Source organism: Mustela putorius, unplaced genomic scaffold, assembly GCF_011764305.1.
Source record: "Mustela putorius furo isolate JIRA1106 unplaced genomic scaffold, ASM1176430v1.1 tig00000145_pilon_pilon_pilon, whole genome shotgun sequence".
In the NCBI taxonomy this organism is placed as follows: Eukaryota; Metazoa; Chordata; class Mammalia; order Carnivora; family Mustelidae; genus Mustela; species Mustela putorius.
In genome coordinates, this window is record NW_025421294.1 from 19,051,280 (window position 1) to 19,067,687 (window position 16,408).

Here is a 16,408-nt window from a genome sequence, read left to right on the forward strand (position 1 = left end):
GTTGGCAAGAGTTCATTCCCCAGCTTCCAACTACACTACAGCACATGTAAGAGTCAGGTTATGCTTGTATAGAAAGACACAGAATGGTGAAGCCTTGGAGAATGGGCTGCCATCCATAGTGGGAAAGAGGTGCACAAATGCCAGGGACAGGAAGTTGTCCTTTGCTTCTAAAATCCTACTGGGAAAACAGGTTCCCAGCCATTATTAGGGTTTGAAGTTCAGGACATCTTCATTTACACAAAGATATGGCCAAAGCCATACCAAATAATCTTGGAGAATGACAATGCTTTCTTATCTATGAGATTACAGATTCAAACAGCCACAGAGAATAGGAAGTAAGCAAAATCAGTGAAATTAAATGAAAAGATTATTTATTGCCCCAAGGAAAATAGGCTCACTCTCATTTTCCATATAATATGCAGCCCTTTACTTTTTCTTTTGCACATTTACTTTTTGATGGTCATAGGAACAAAAAAAGGACTTCCCCTCTATGGAAAAATAATGGTTCAAGTACAAGGCAAAGCGGCAGCTGTCACCTGTCATCACAGTGAGACAACAGGGCATGGTGGGACAGGAGTAAAGTGAAGAGTGTATGCCCCACCTAAAGGAGGCATCCACTCCTCACTCCATAAACAGCTGGAACATGGGGAGGCAGAGCAACATTTACAGACTTTTTTCAACTTCAACATGTTGGTTCAAACACTACTCAAGCCAAACCAAACATGTCTGTGGACCGCCTGTTTGCAACTTCTAGTGTCTGTGTCGGTCTTTCTCTGGGCTCTACCCCAAGTTACCACGATGCATTATAAAGTCATCTGATGCACTAGAACCAGCAATGATGCATGTCTGTATTTGTGATTCACCTCACAGTCAAATTCAGCAGAGCATCTCCAGTGTTTCATAAAAGGAGGAACGTGGGCTACTTCCTCTTTTATCCCCAATACTCAGGACCCAGTGTCATCACTGGAGGGCAACATTAATCTATATGGAGATAAAAAGTTATAAATATGCACTGAGATAATGACCCACTGATGGTCCTCATGCATTACAGAGCCTTCTGCATAAAAAGGATATGAGTAGGCTAAAGGTAAGAGACAGAGTTACTGAGAGAGAAAGCAGAAGTTGCAAACTAGTGGTTCATTAACTGTGACTAATATTTACTGCGTATTTACTAGGTGTCAAGCACCGTGCTAAGGACTTTACTTGCAATATAGTTTATTCTTCAAAATAACTTTCTGAAGTAGGTATTATCATTATACCTATTTTAAAAACTTGCAAAATGTCATAGCATTAGGAAGTAGGCAAAGCCTCAACTTGAACCCAGTCTGCAAAGCCCATACAGAAGCAAAGCCTACACAGAAGCACAATACTGTACTGCCCCCACGTGCATGCAGTGTATGTGCCCTGGGATCCATGGTGATTGAATCCTTAAGGGGAGGGAAGGAAAGAGGGGAAGCAGGGCTTGTGCGCATGTGCTCTATCACACAAACACACACACACACACACACACACCCCTTAAGAAGTTTTCAGAAGTAGGCTTCTCATCAATTTAGAAAGGATCTTGTCCTAATAATGAATAAATTATAATCTATCACTGCCTACAGCATTAACCCCTTGAGAGGAAAAGTCCTAAAATAATGAGCACCATAGCAGTAGTGATACTCTCAAGAGTAAATACTGCCAATCATATCAAATAATTTCCTACATTTTTATTTTAAAGGAAAATGCAGTCAAAAACATCAGGAAGCCCAAATAAAGAAATATTTGGCACATGAAACTGCATTATCCTAAGAGAAACTTATATGATTACCTATTATAGGCCAGCCATTATGCCAGACACTGGGAACACAGGAGTAAAGCAAATTTTAACACAGCAGCAGCAGAAGGCAACATTACTAATTGCCACAATGAGTAAAACTCAGGGAGAACAAAAATACTTGTTACTACCATTGATAACAAGTTGAAAAAATTATCTAATTTAAGAAATTTATTAGTCATTTACAATTTTTTGTTTTTACTATTGTAGCTCATAGTGCATAGAAATGTAAGTAAGTGGAATTTACTGATTGACTTGTTTCCTCTTTTCAGATTTAACTGCAACATTTTGGTTTAGATTTTTTTTAAAAAACTCATTTTATACTGGCATTTGCCATTAGCAAAACAAATTTCAGTATGCAGACCGAAGAGTACAAATAAGGTCGCCCCCATTTCCCTTCATAAAATCCAAGAACCACCACATCCCATTTTTAGTTAAACCAGAGTCAAAGAGTAAACACTCTCTCAGTTAATTTACAAAAAAAGAAAAAGGGGAAGAAGACCATTCGATAACAATTTCAAACTGCATGAATATTTAAGATTCCAAAAACTTCTCAACTCGCTTATTTTACAGAACAGCCAAGAAGCAATCCAGAAAGCACAATATTTCCCCCCAGTTTACCCCCACCCAAGTATGGAAGTTACAGCAGAACACCCTCTGAGGAAGGAAAAGCCATTTCCTGTCTAAAATGTCAATGGTACTGAGACCAGCACTCTAATCCAACCACCAGGAAGGCAAAATCAAATATTATTTCAAACCAGGGGTGAGAAGGGGAGGGGCAGGGAGGGGGGAAGTCTGAAACCAGGAAAAATAGATTCATCTGTTGCAAAAGATAAAGGCGCCCTGCACCAAGAGGGCAAGGCAGGTTGGCCTGGTGTTCAGCACACATTGGACAGCCAAAATCACACATCTGTTTTCTTCACCATCCTGAAATAAGCCGTCCCTGAAGCAAAGAGCCTGACACTTTTCATTTAGAAACCAAGGTAAAAATGTAATGTTTAAACAGAAGCTTGATTAACTGAGCATGCTTGCTTTTGCAGGGTAGCAGGTATGAAATGATCCATCACAAAAGGGTGAGAGGAAGGAATTTCGACAAAGAATGAATCATTTAGAATACCTTTCCTTTAAGGAGTAATTCACATCATTTCTTCTCTAGCGCAAAAATAACCTCCCACCCCCAGCCGCTGACTCCTAATTGTTGATGTATAAAGGAGAGCTGATTTTCCACTAGACCTTCTTAGTAGTTACTAATAAATATACTAAACTGCCATCTAGAGGTTGAGCACTGCAGCAAGTCTGTTACATAATGTGATCCTTTTTGGAAAACACATACCATCTACACTCACACAACCTCACCAAGACATACAAACAATTGCATACACACACGACACGTAGCAAATTAGAAACAACAGTATTATTTTAACTTAGTACAGTTCCATTTTGAGACAGTAAGTCATAAAGAAAGGCATAACCCTTTTTGTCTTATATAGGATATATATACAAATAATGGGTTACCACATATATAATTTGAAAACAGAATCTTCCTCTACCAGCACCTTTGCACATATACTTAATGCACCTGTAATCACTCTTAGTTTATAGTAGACTTGAAAAATCATTAGATTATAGGAAAAGGAACAACATCAAAATGGAAAAAACATGCTCAAAGAAACATCCACCAAAGCAAAGGTTCAACATAAGAACAATGAATTCCAAAGTACTGGGGTTGAGAAAAAAAAAAAAAAAATTCCAAAAGCACAACTTTTGCCAACACAGGACTGCACCAGCAAGTATTATCATATTCCATCTTCAAAATAGTCCTGCAAGGGTAGTATGATAAGCCCTGGACCAGAGTCACACAGCTAGTAAAGGGCAGGTCCCAAACTGAAATTCAAGGCTGTTTGCTTCTTTTACCTGCATTCTGCAGTCTGCCATAAAAAGATCCTTGAAATGAGGGTGGTAGCTGTTGGAGGGTTTGGGTTAGATTTTCTCAGGTCTTCTGTAAATCTTCTAAGACTCCACTATTCTTTCTTTAACCAACTTTTCATTTTCCTGGAATTTTTTTCACCGTACCTTATACTGGAATGCAGAGTATGTGAGTACTTGCTCAAGTCTTAATTTAAATAGCACCTAACATGATTAAGCTCCTGTAGTATCTTACAAAACAGTTCACCAAAGTCCTAAAAATAAGAACAAAATTGTCTAATTCAAACATTACTCTTCCATAACAAAACAAAAAATCCCATGCACATAGTACTAAATTAAAAATTGTAGAAAATGATGTTATCATGCCTCTGGAAGCAAATTACTTGACACACAAATTTAGAGTTGAACAGAGGTATACAGAACACATACCTAATTCAACAACCAGCGAACCCCTACCAAGAAGAGCTCATACACTGTGCAAGGGCACAGTACACACAGTGGGACGACAGGAGAGTTGACAGTGGGCGTGGCCCCTCAGGTTGATGCTGGTCAGAGGAAACTGTCTTGCTTTACCTGTTTGTGGGAAGCCTGCACTAGGAGGACTTCAGGTTTAGTTTGAAAGCAAAATCAGGTGACAGCTTTTAAGAAGGAAAGCCCAGTAGATTCATAGTACTTCATTAAACTTCCTACCTCCGCAGTTGGTAAAATCTGTGGCATGTGGTTGTACTTCATTAATGAGGGAAGGAGGGAAGGAGAGGAAGAACAGGTTCAGAGTATTCCAGTCATGCCATCAATCTCTGTACGAACAGAAGGATTAGGTCCCTGTGTTTGTTACATTTGTCCTATGCTTTCTGGTCCTCCAAGTTTGCTGAAACACTCAACATCCCGGTTTATACCTTTAATTGCTTGAATGTGTATGTATATGCATTTGTGTTTGCTCTTTCTACAATCAAAAGCAAACCCCCTGCAGGTAAGGACTGTGCTTGTCTTGGCCCCCATGCCAATGCCAGGAATGGGGCGTGTAGTACTCCACATAATATCTCCAAATGTATGGACTTCTGCTGGAGTCAGCTAGTCCTGGAAAAAATAAAGTATTCTAATTGTTTCCTTTCCTCAAGTATAAACACCTCCTCTCAAGAGACTACATTGATTCAGTGCATCAAAATGAAGCCTTTTGTTTCTATTACTTTCCATATGGTTTAGTGGCTCCTCCTGGAAAACATATGGGAGAAAATATCCATGTGTCACATCTGTGAGAAATTTCTTTAAACAAATCCAGAGATGCTGGGAGGAAGACTCCACCACGATCCATTAGCTTGAACAAATATTTTCCTTACTTTTGCTCATTAATTTCCATAGGATGCTGCATGGTGGAGTTATTGAGAGTGACTGAAGAGAGGTCCCGATTGGCAAGTATTAGTAACTCACATACCACTACCACTAACAGCTACTTTTAGATGGAATCCCATTTCTACCCATGAATTTTACATTAAACTCCCTCAAAAAGAGGTGGCATACTTTAAGGAAGAAAATGATAAATCCAGCCCTTATTCAATTAACCAATATAAAATACAGACCTTCAAATGCTCGGTGCTATGGAAAGATAATTCAAAAAACACCAAAGATTGTTTCTATATTAAGACATAAGAATGATTTTTTTTTTTTAAGTTAGAAAAAGGTTAGGCTACCATCAAGACGATGCAAAGTAAGGAAGATAATTTATGTCAACATGCTGTTTGTGAAGTGGGGCTTCTTCAGCAAGTATGTGCTGGCCCATCCATCTAAAAGGCTGTCAGGGATACTGCTGCTGCTTGACTGAGAGAGGTCCTCCCTATTCAATACTGGGTTTGGTTCCTCTGCTAGGACAGATTTAACAAAGTACCACAAACAGGTGACAACAACTACAGAAATTTAGCAGCTCACAAGCCTATGAAGAAGCTGTGAAGTTCAAGAGCAAGCAGTTAGCAGGGTGGCTTCCTTCTGAGGTATGTGAAGGAGAATCCTTTCCATGCCTCTGTCCTAGATCCTGGGAGTTTACTAGCCATCTCTGGTATTCTCTTGCTTGAAGACACATCACCCTCATCTCTGCCTTCACGCTCACATGATGCTTTCCCTGAGTACCTATCTGTCTCGGTATCCAAATCTCTCCTTTTCATAAGGACATTGGTTACACTGAATTAGGGCCTACCCTCATGACCTAACTTTAACTTGATGACCTCTAGAAAGAGCCTGTTTCCAAATAATTTTGATTTTTAGACACTGGGATTAGAATAGAACTTCAACATTATGAATTGAGGGATATACAATTCAATTCTTAATAAACAACTTCTAAGAAAGTAAGAAAATACTCCTCTTTGTACCATATTGTGGCAACATCCTACAACTACTGCAAGTCATACACACTCATTTAAAGCCTTACAATAGTCTTAATGCTAGAGTCCTGAAATGGAATTAAAAACAAAAACAGAAGACAAATTCAAAGCAGTATCACATCAATTTAATGGACAAGATATCTTGACCTAAACAACCTTTCACTTTGGAATTGAAGAAAGACACAAGAGTTTCTACTAATGTTAACTTTTCAATGTTGGTAACAACAAAATCCTTTTGAAGGAAAGATATGAAAACATCAGCCTATGATATATTTACTCAGAACAGACCAAGGGTCTTCAACAAATTCTCAGGTCTGAACCTCCCCTAAAACTAGTTCTGAGAAAAGGAATTGAAGAAAGGCACTGGAGAATAAGGGACAGATAAGATGTGAATATGTGGGATTAGGAAATTATGTGAAGTTACTATAGAAGGCTATAAGATACTGAGAAGAGACGATAGGCCTAGTTGATATACCAAAAGAAAAACAATTAGATATAAGAATTAAAAGTAGATTTCTGAATTGTATTCAGTTTACAGAGAACCTCAGGCATAAAGTTCAAGAACTATGGATCTAAATCTCATAACTCTGAATTAACAGTTAATTTGATTCCCAGCTTGTTCCTGGGTCAAAGAATCACAACACTTCTTCCTTTAGGACATAAATGTCAGAGCTTAACCCCTTTTCATCAGCATTTCAGGAAGAACAAATTAACAGCAATGCGTTGTCATACAATGAAATAAGTGATAAATACCCCATTGCTTTCTGACTCATGCTAGTCTCTCTAGAGAGAGAGAAATGAGTGTCACCTTAAAAATAACAGGGAGAAGAGATGTACCCCCCCCGAAAACACAGCATTCGTGGGACACCTGTGTGCAATGTGCCTGTGCTCTTCTGTACTGCTTCTTTAAACTGTTAGCCATGTGAGGATCTTCTGGAGGTCACAAGGCAGTAAATATAAGAACAGAAGCTAGTTTGCAGCTTTAGTTCATCCATTTGTTTATGATGCCATGTGCAAGTGAGTATAATGAGAAAGCATTTCTTAGATTTCACATCTAGCAAGTTGAACACTCAGTGGTATCCCTGAAACCCAAGAAATGACAGCCCTGGGCTTAATGCTGGAAACGTTTCTAACATATCCTCAGTTTGCGGCAGGAAGGTGCCCTGCAGTGAGTGCCCATGCACCTCGGTTCAAATCCCTCCTAAGCCCTGGGGAAGACTCATACCTCTGAACTACAGATTCCTCACCAGTAATGTGAATTAACTGGAGCACAGTCCTCCTAGACTGTAGTGAGGATAACATGAGAATGTATGAAGAGCATTCAGCTTCTACAGAGTGTTCTCTTACTGCTAGATCTCTCACCACTCTTCCACCTTTAGCTTAAAAAGTGAATTTTACCATGGTTGCTGCTGTTGCTTTTTTTCCTGGTCATCTCTTATGAGAGGTTGGAAATTACCTCTTCTACTATATTCTTCTCCTCCATAAGGGTAAGATTTAAGCTCCTTCACAAAGAAGCCTCGTTTTTTTTTTTTTGGGGGGGGGGGTTCTGTTTTGTTTTACTGTCATTCCTAGTCACAGTGTTTTTAGTAAGGAAACATTTTCATACCCTGAAAAATCTGTATTGTGATAGGCGTGGTGTTTACTGCATCCATTATTAGTGAGAATAAAGGACAAATGAAGAGCTTATTCCAAAAGTGGATTTCATAGTCTCTCACCAGGAGGGTCAGAAGGACTGTGTAGGTCTGGGGCAGGGGCCAGGAAGCTGTAGTTCTAATGAGCACCCCATGGATGCTGAGTGCAGGTATTTCTCACCACACAGTCAGACATGCTGACGTAATAAACTGAAAAATATTGACCGGCTGGAATATCACTTCCTAAAAGCTATAGCCTCTGTTTAAAAAAAAAAAAAAACACATACACACAAACATAAAATATCAGCACTAAGTCTAAAAGATACAAGTATTCAGAATAATCCTAAAAACCCACCATGTCATATATTTTAAGTCAAAAAATACTACTTTCACATGCATGTGTACCAATAGAGTAAAACACTAATAGCCGCTACATAAACATTTATAAATAGAACAATTTCCCTTTTACTTCCACATTTCCTAAGTGCTAAACTTGCATTTTGTCCCTCCACCTCTCTAGCCATTCAGGTACAGCCGAGGTATCAGGAGAATACCTCATTGGAAAAGCAGTGGGAATCAACTCCTTGCTAAAGCACACTGGGGAAAAAACCAAGGTGTAAGGAATCTTCCAGAGGAGAGAACTCTGGGCATAGTTCCCAGGAATGTTGCCAATGAACCCATGGAAATGTTTTTCCTTCTCTCCTTAGTCCCTTCCTGGATGGGTAAGAAAAATGCTGAAAGACACTAAGTCAAAACAGGAGACAGATAAGGAAAAATGCTGCCCAACTATAACCTAATCTTTGAGATCAAAGATAATGACCTATATAAAAAACAGAGAAGTTTTTCATATATGTTTTATGTTATTTTAAGTAAAAGTCAAGAGACACAGAAGATGCTCAAGCTCAGAAAACAAAGTTTCTTAAACTCCCAGGTCCTAGAAACAGGATGCATGCATGGCATACCCAACAGGGCCATATGGGAAAGAGCCAGCAGCCACAGGGCTACTTGTTAAGAGTAATGATGGCACAGCCTAGCTGGTGGTTCCTGTTGGAGTTTCCAAGAGAAAGGCAAAGCACAGCAGGGTCAACAATTGATCCTCTAGTTTGAATAATTTCAGGGGGCTCTAAACTATAGGAGTGGCCCTCCTTGCCTGGTACCTGAACCTCAGATAATTAAAGCAAAGGAATATTGCCTCTTGGAGATTAAGGGTTTCAGTGGAGGAAGCCTGGCTCAGAGTTGGGTAATTTGCCTATCAATGGCATACTCCAGGCTGTGCCCTTCGCTATCTCTAAGAATTAGCTGGCTCTGGAAGGGACAATCTCTCCCCAGCCAGAAGGGATTTTAAGGTGTCCTAACACCACATATACAGAAAATTTAAAATATAAGCAATACAACAGAACTAGCTACTCACCTCCTGCTTCCTAAGAGGAAATTTAGCAGCCTCTTTCTGAACCCAGACTAAAAACCCCCTCCCTGTCATCCCCAGGGAAACAGAAACAGAACTTAGGAGAAATCCACTTCCCAAACCCACTCAGTATGTTCTATGTGACACATTTGCCTTCAGCTTATAATTGGGACATACAAAGCTTTTAGGTTATAATCAAGGGGAAAGATAGTAGGAAGTACTCGTGAGGTGGAAATGAGACAGAGGCACCATGTTGAGTTTTAATTGCCTAAAAAGCAACTCTCTAAAACTTCTGGGAAAACTTCTGAGGAAGAAAACAGGAAATAATTCAGTTTCAGAAATCATTTCTGAGCTGGTTTTCAAATAAGGGACAGCTGCAACATGAGGCACACCTTCTTCCAAATAACCAAAGAGATGATAGTCTCTAGAAACAGTTAACAAGCAGCAAACAACTAACTCTGCTTTTAAACATATGTGTCTTCTCCACCTCTTTCATGGATGCCAACAATGTGAATTCCCTTAGATTCCATACTGAGAACAGAGACACATACAGGTGCTTAGAGTATCCTGAGTTAGGATTTGTTTAAAATCAAGAATAACCAATTTCAGTGTGAAGAAGACCCTGTGCAATTCCCCTATGCTACCATAGTTCAGCCTATGTCCTCATGCACCCTTTCCCTATTACCCTCCCACATCCCCAAACACAGTGAAGACCTGGAGTACTCTTTTCTTTATAAATTAGTTTACTTCTCATCATTCAGAGTCTAACCTTATAAAATAATCAAGTCTGGTGAACGTCGGGACAAGCTAATTAACAAATAACAGCTAACACTTGCTGAGCGTTTATTATTTGCCTCCCTGCCAAGCATTTTACGTGGATTATCTCCTTAAATCCTTACAATTCTAGGAACTAGGTACTATTACTAGCTTCATTTTCCAGATAAGGAAATCAAGGCCCTGAGAGATTAAGTAGTAATAGCAAAAAGTCACATGGCTATGAAGCAGCAAATTCCAAATTTAGGGCCCGGCTACCTAACTCCAGAGTCCAAGGTATAATGATTAAATGCTGAAGAGATGAGGTAGTTTCCATGAACTTCTGATTAAAGCAAAAGTGCATGCTCCCTTCACAGGAGCTCAAGCAGCCTCCAGCAGCCACACTACAGGGAGACAAGAGGGCATTAGAAAGCATCCCAAACATGCCAACACCACAGAAGGCACTCAGTCTCTCCATCTTCTAGAATCCGGAAAAAGTGGCCCTAAGTAAATGTCCCAGAAAGGACAGAAGTACTGACTTCACAAAACGGGGGGGTGGGAAGGGGGGTGGTATGTTTAAATAAAGGGGAGAAATGGCATTATAGGAGAATCAGGTTGAGATTTAAGGATCTTTAAGGCTGGCACTGTTGATCTTGAACAGATAGCACAAAAAAGCTTAACACGTGGCTTTCACTCAAGGAATTAACCTGTTGCCAAGTAAAGTGTTTCAAAGAATTGGAACGTTGTCAAACTGGCTTAACACCATGAAATGGCACAACTTAATGAGACTCCATAAATATTGAGGACTACAACACAGAGCTCCCTCTACAAAAAGTGATTTTACAAGTGGTTCGCTGTCTTTCCTGGGCATATACACACAGTGGTAGGTGAAATGCTACAACTAAAAGCTATCTTTTTTTAACTGAGTACAACTTGTTCCATCATTCATTTTACCTGATTCCTTTCGGACCATTTTTTAAATTTAAAAAAAATAAGTATTTTTAATGTAAAAAAATCTCAAATAGCTCATATAATCATGCTGAACAGTTTTTTTTAAACATCTACTCCACCTCCTAAGATAACAAACATTACTTCTCAGGAAAGCCCTAATGTTAAAGCAAACCAAACCAGAGGCTCAGTACTGAACCTACAAGACAGGAGAAGCTATGCTGATCCTTACAGACTAGCAACTGGCCTGAGGTCTATTCTAAAGTGAGTATTTGGAAAAGGAGGGGTGGTGGGGGATCAGAGGACAGAAAAGCTCTGACTGAATGGAAAAGGTAAAAATTCCAAATAATCCTAATAAAAATCCCAGTAATATCTGCTCCTGAGCAAAGTGTGACTGCTACTCACCTGTCTACTGCTTCTACGTCAAAGCAAAATCTCTTCTCGATAGAGTCTGTTTTCCGCCGGGTGCAGGATTTCAGGGTGACAGATTCATCTTCTCCCTGTTGGAAGCATAGAGACTATCAAAATGAGGCCTGACCACAGGCTATGCTATGTGCCTCTCCAGCATACCACAAACACACCACATCAACCAGAGTGATCACCCATCTTCTCAAGCCTGAGTGTTCATAACACACAGGAAGGTGGAATGTTGACCAAAAACCTTCCCTCACCCATGAGCCTCACACAGCTAAAACCTGCAAACCAAGTTTTACTTTGAGCCAAATATCTCTTGTTTTAATTTGGTTCTAGAATATCATAACGATAAGCATCAACCCATGCTACATCAACTCTTGTTGGCAATGTTTGCAACAGGTTTAATTTGCGGGTATTTAAAATTTTATTTATTTATTTGAGAGAGAACAGGAGTGCAAAAGCAGAGGGATGGGCAGGGGGGAGCCAAAGGGGAAGGGAAAGGGACAAGCAGTTTCCTCACTGAGCACAGTGCCTGATGGGGAACTCTATCTCATGACCCTAAGACCATGACCTGAGCCAAAACCAAGAGTTGGACACAATTGACTGAGCAACCCAGGCACTCCTAATTTGCAGGGCTGATTAGGGTTAAACCAGATGACCTGCAGATCTCCTGACTCTGAGTTTCTGTGTTTCACTGCCTTCACTTTTTCAGGAAGGCCTTTCTGGACCAGGTCAAATATCCCAAGACATGTTCACATAGCACCATGAACTTCATCTTTCACACAGCACTAATTGTAGCTAGAACTGTCCATTGATGAGGGCGATGATTCCAATCATGTCTCCCTCCTCCTTAGACTGAAGCTCCCTGAGGGCAGGGAATGTGTCTGTTCTTGCTGATTCCTGTGTTCCCAGAGCCCATATAGGCCCTGGAACAGAACAGATGTTCAATAAACAAGTTCTTAACACCTTCACAGGTGTATATAATGTATAATAAATTGTACATGTCAATTTTTGAGTTTTTAATTTCTGTATCTCTCCAGAAATCAAGACCACAATCAAGCTAATGAACATTTCCATCACCCCCAGAAGTTTCCTTATCTGTTGAATTCCATCTCTCCACCCTGTCTACCCTCAGGCAAATAGTGAATCTGCTTTCTTGTCATACAGATTAGTTAGCATATTCTATCATTTTATATAAATGGAATCACAGAGTATGTGCCCTTTTATTTCTGACTTTTTTGACTTGGCACAATTCTTTTGCAATTCACATGTGTTGTGCAAATCAAGAGTTTGTTTCTTTTCACTGCTGAGTAGTATCCTTTCATACAAAAGAATCCAACACTTTCATCTTTTATTGCCTAAAAACATAAGGGTTTCTGTCCCTGATTTCTTCTCTTTTTCCCATATAAGAATGTAGGGTTCCTGTTTCTCTTGCCTTTGCCAATCTTTTTCTCTAAACAAGGGGGAAAACTAGTAAACTTGCCTAATTTGTTGAAATAGGAAACATGACTTCCTATGGTAAAACTTAACCACCCCCTAGTCAAAATACCACACAAAACACAGAAGACCTAGCGAGAGATGGTTTATATTCACCAGCTTTACATCTACTGTGTTTTTTAGGAGGTGGAGAATAGCAGGTGGAAAGGTCCTGTGATCAGGGTCCATGGAGCCTGGGAGGAATCGAAAACCAGCTAGTATGGTTCAATCCCAGAGTGAAAGGCAAACTGGTATGAAAGAGTCTGAGGGAATCAAGAGCCAAATCATACACATTATGATCCATCAACCTGAGAGCATGGGGAAAATAATGAAGGGTTTTAAGCAAGGGAAGGGACAAGGTCAGCTTTGGACTGCTCCAGGCCTCACACAGAAAGAGCTGCCTCATCTCAGAGGCTAGGACACAGGAGAATTCTCTTTCGCCACAGGCAGTCTGATATCCAAGATGGTAGAACAAATCTGCTCACATACCCTTCCCTGAAGTTAAGAGAAAAGCAGGTACTTTTACAGGAAAATAATCCAAATGAAATGGACAGCAAGGTGAAGGAAAGCGAATTGAAAAAGCATGTTAGGGGGAAAAAAAATCCACCCTATTACCTATGTTAAGTCTACCTCCACTTACTAGGAGAGCTTTGTACAAACACATATATCATATGTAAAGATGTCAAATGATTCTCCTGTACAAACCAAGATGACATCACCTCCAGACAGTCAGTCTTCCTATTCCCTCCACCCTAAAGCTGAGGAAATAGAGTGATGTCAAGGACAGCCATTATTTTATATATTTTTCTGTTATTATTGTTACTATTATTAGGAGCAGCCACCTTCGATTCAGGAGATGCACACTCCAGAATCAGGGTCTGAGTACTGGCTCTGTAACTCACCAGTTGTACGGCTTTATAAATCACTTTTTCTCTCGAGAGACCTCGATTTCCTCCTCTATGAAGGAGAAAACTGGATTAACAGGATAATATAGGATAATACGTGGACTTGGAAAAATAGAAAATAAATTTAAGGAATTATTAGGAAAATTAATTATTGTACTATTAAACTCCTAATTTAGAACTCATTGTGTATCAAGCTCTCTTCTAAGAGTATATATACTAATTCATACAAACTTCTTAACAACCCAGTGAGGTGTTTACTATTAATTCACAGAAAATGTGGGAGTTCCACACATCCACCATAATTGGTCTCTGTTATTCACTTCTCAGTGGGATAAGACCAAACAGAAAAAAGTTCTTCTTTGAAGATTTAGGAAACCACAAGGTCAAAAGTCCCAAAATAAAGAGTGTGAGAAAATAATTTAGGGATGCTCATTTCTAGAAAGACAGATTGGAAAAGGACTATGGCTCAACCCAGGGGAGCAAGTCTAACTCTTATTTCCATTGTATAAAAACTAGGGAATACCCAGTGATTAATGTTTAATATCTCTTCCGACTCCTTAATTTCTTTGTTTCTATATTTGAACAATGTTGTTTTCCTGATATTACTCCACTCTTAAAATATTAAAAGAGCTTTGGTATATTCTTCTTTAATACATGGAAGGGAAAGAGATGCTGATAAATTCTGGTACTGTGGCCTAAGTAAAAAAAAAGCAAAGAAGAAAAATTGGAAGTGGTACAGACTAAGGGGAGAGTCTGATAGAGTAGCCAACGGTAATGACAGATGCATCTAACATTACTGAGCTGGGCAGTCTAATTTCAAAGCTGGTGCTCTTAGCCTCTGCAATGCTTGCCCCTCTGTAATGCCCTCACAAACCCAACATACCACACCACAGTGTGCCACAGAGAGAACCAGAGATGGAATGCTTATTGGGGACTAATTCATCAACATATTAGACACAGCTTAAAAATTATTTAAACATAGAATCAAGGAAATTATGTAGAATGGAATCCAGAAATACAGACAGATGAAAAATATAAATGCTTCTGTTAAAAATAGATAGCTATCTCCCAAAGGAGTTATGCCCAGGAGACATGGAGAGGAGGCAAGATTCAAAATTATAAATGATAAGAATCTCCCAAAGTTACTAAAAGACACCAATCTCCAAATACAGTAAGGCCCCACATTCCCAAGAACAAAAGCATGAAAAAAAAAATGGGACCATCATTATGAAATGTAGAAACCAAAAGGAAAAAATAAAGACATTAAGAGCAGCCAGAGAGAAAAGACACATTACCACAAGAGGAAATGCACTCAGGCTACAGCTAGGGAGCCCAGAGGAAAAGAGAAAGGCACAGTGACAACAGGGCCTATATGGTCAGAGCCGGCTACAAGAGTATTTCTATCCTAACATTCTTCATACCATGTGTCTGTAATATTCTTCCCATTAAGTGGCTGGTCTGCATGCTCTCCCCATGAAACTGGATGGGCTTGGGTGAGCTTCAAACAACAGAGCAAAAGGAAGGCTGTTTGACTTATAAGGCTACAGGCAGTCTCCGCTTTCTTTGCTGGAATATTCACTCTTGACATCTTTAGCTGCCCTGAGGCCACCATGCTATGAGAAAACCCAACCAATCTTCCACTGAGAAACGAGATGGACAGACCCTGAGACAATACAGAGCAGGAAGGAAAGAGGGAAGGGGAGGAACAAAATCAGGAGAAAAACAAAATCATGACTGACCAGTCTCTAGTGACTTCAAACCCTCACTGCTCCAGCTCCTACCACCATCTGATTGGAAGCCCCTGAGAAACCCTGAGCCCAAAGCACCCATCCAAATGCTTGCCCAATTCCTGACCCACAGAAACTGTGAGAAATACTAAAATGACTGGTGTTGTTTCAAAAATTGCTAAGTTTGGGCACCTGGGTTGTTCGGTCAGTTAAGCCTCTAACTTTAGCTCAGGTCATGATCTCCAAGTCCTGGGATGGAGCCCTAAGTCAGGCTCCTTGCTCAGTGGGGAGTCTGTTTGTCCCTCCCCCTCTGCCTTTCTCACTGCATCTCCCCTTGCCTCTTCCCCTCTCCCCCAGCTCATGCTTTCTCTCTCAAATACATAAATAAATAAAATCTTTAGGAAAAAAGAGTTAAGTTTTTCGGCAATCTGTTATACAGCAACAGATAATCGGGACACCTACACGATAGCTGGCAACCCTCTTTGCATCAAGTAAGAGTGACATCCATCAATTTCATAGGACAATGCCACCCAGGGATCTCTAGCATCTAAACACACTTGACATACTTAGTAATGTATATTTATGAAATACCAGAATCCTTCTTAGTTGTAGTTCTTAAAAGAACTTTAAGCTAAGAATATTCGCTTTGCTATAATTACTGTCTAATTACTGCTATAATTACTGTCTACTATTCCTCCTGGAATTATTGTATAAAAGTGGGAAAATTACAGCAAAGCAATCTTGAGAAAGAATAACAAAGTTGGAGATACCACAATCCCAGATTTCCAGATATACTACAAAGCTACAGTGATGGGGCACCTGGGAGCCTCAGTGGGTTAAAGCCTCTGCCTTCAGCTCAGGTCATGATCCCGGGGTGCTGGGATCCATCCCCGCATTGGGCTCTCTGCTCGGCAGGGAGCCTGCTTCCTCCTCTCTCTCTCTCTCTCTCCCTGCCTGTCTCTCTGTCTGCTTGTGATCTCTGTCTGTCAAATTAATTAATTAATTAATAAAGCTGCAGTGATCAAAACTGTATGG

The 16,408-nt window shown here is 40.0% G+C and overlaps 1 protein-coding gene across 5 annotated transcripts in view; it reads right to left on the bottom strand.

Annotated features, from left to right (window-relative positions):
• The window catches only part of ARHGAP26 (Rho GTPase activating protein 26), a 437,396-nt gene that overhangs the window by 283,847 nt on the left and 137,141 nt on the right, over positions 1 to 16,408 (bottom strand). For all 5 annotated transcript variants that reach the window (XM_045075346.1, XM_045075348.1, XM_045075347.1 and 2 more), the window contains exon 10: positions 11,257 to 11,351. In XM_045075346.1, coding sequence (XP_044931281.1) covers positions 11,257 to 11,351 — 95 coding nt within the window. The remainder of the gene's footprint in view (positions 1 to 11,256; positions 11,352 to 16,408) is intronic.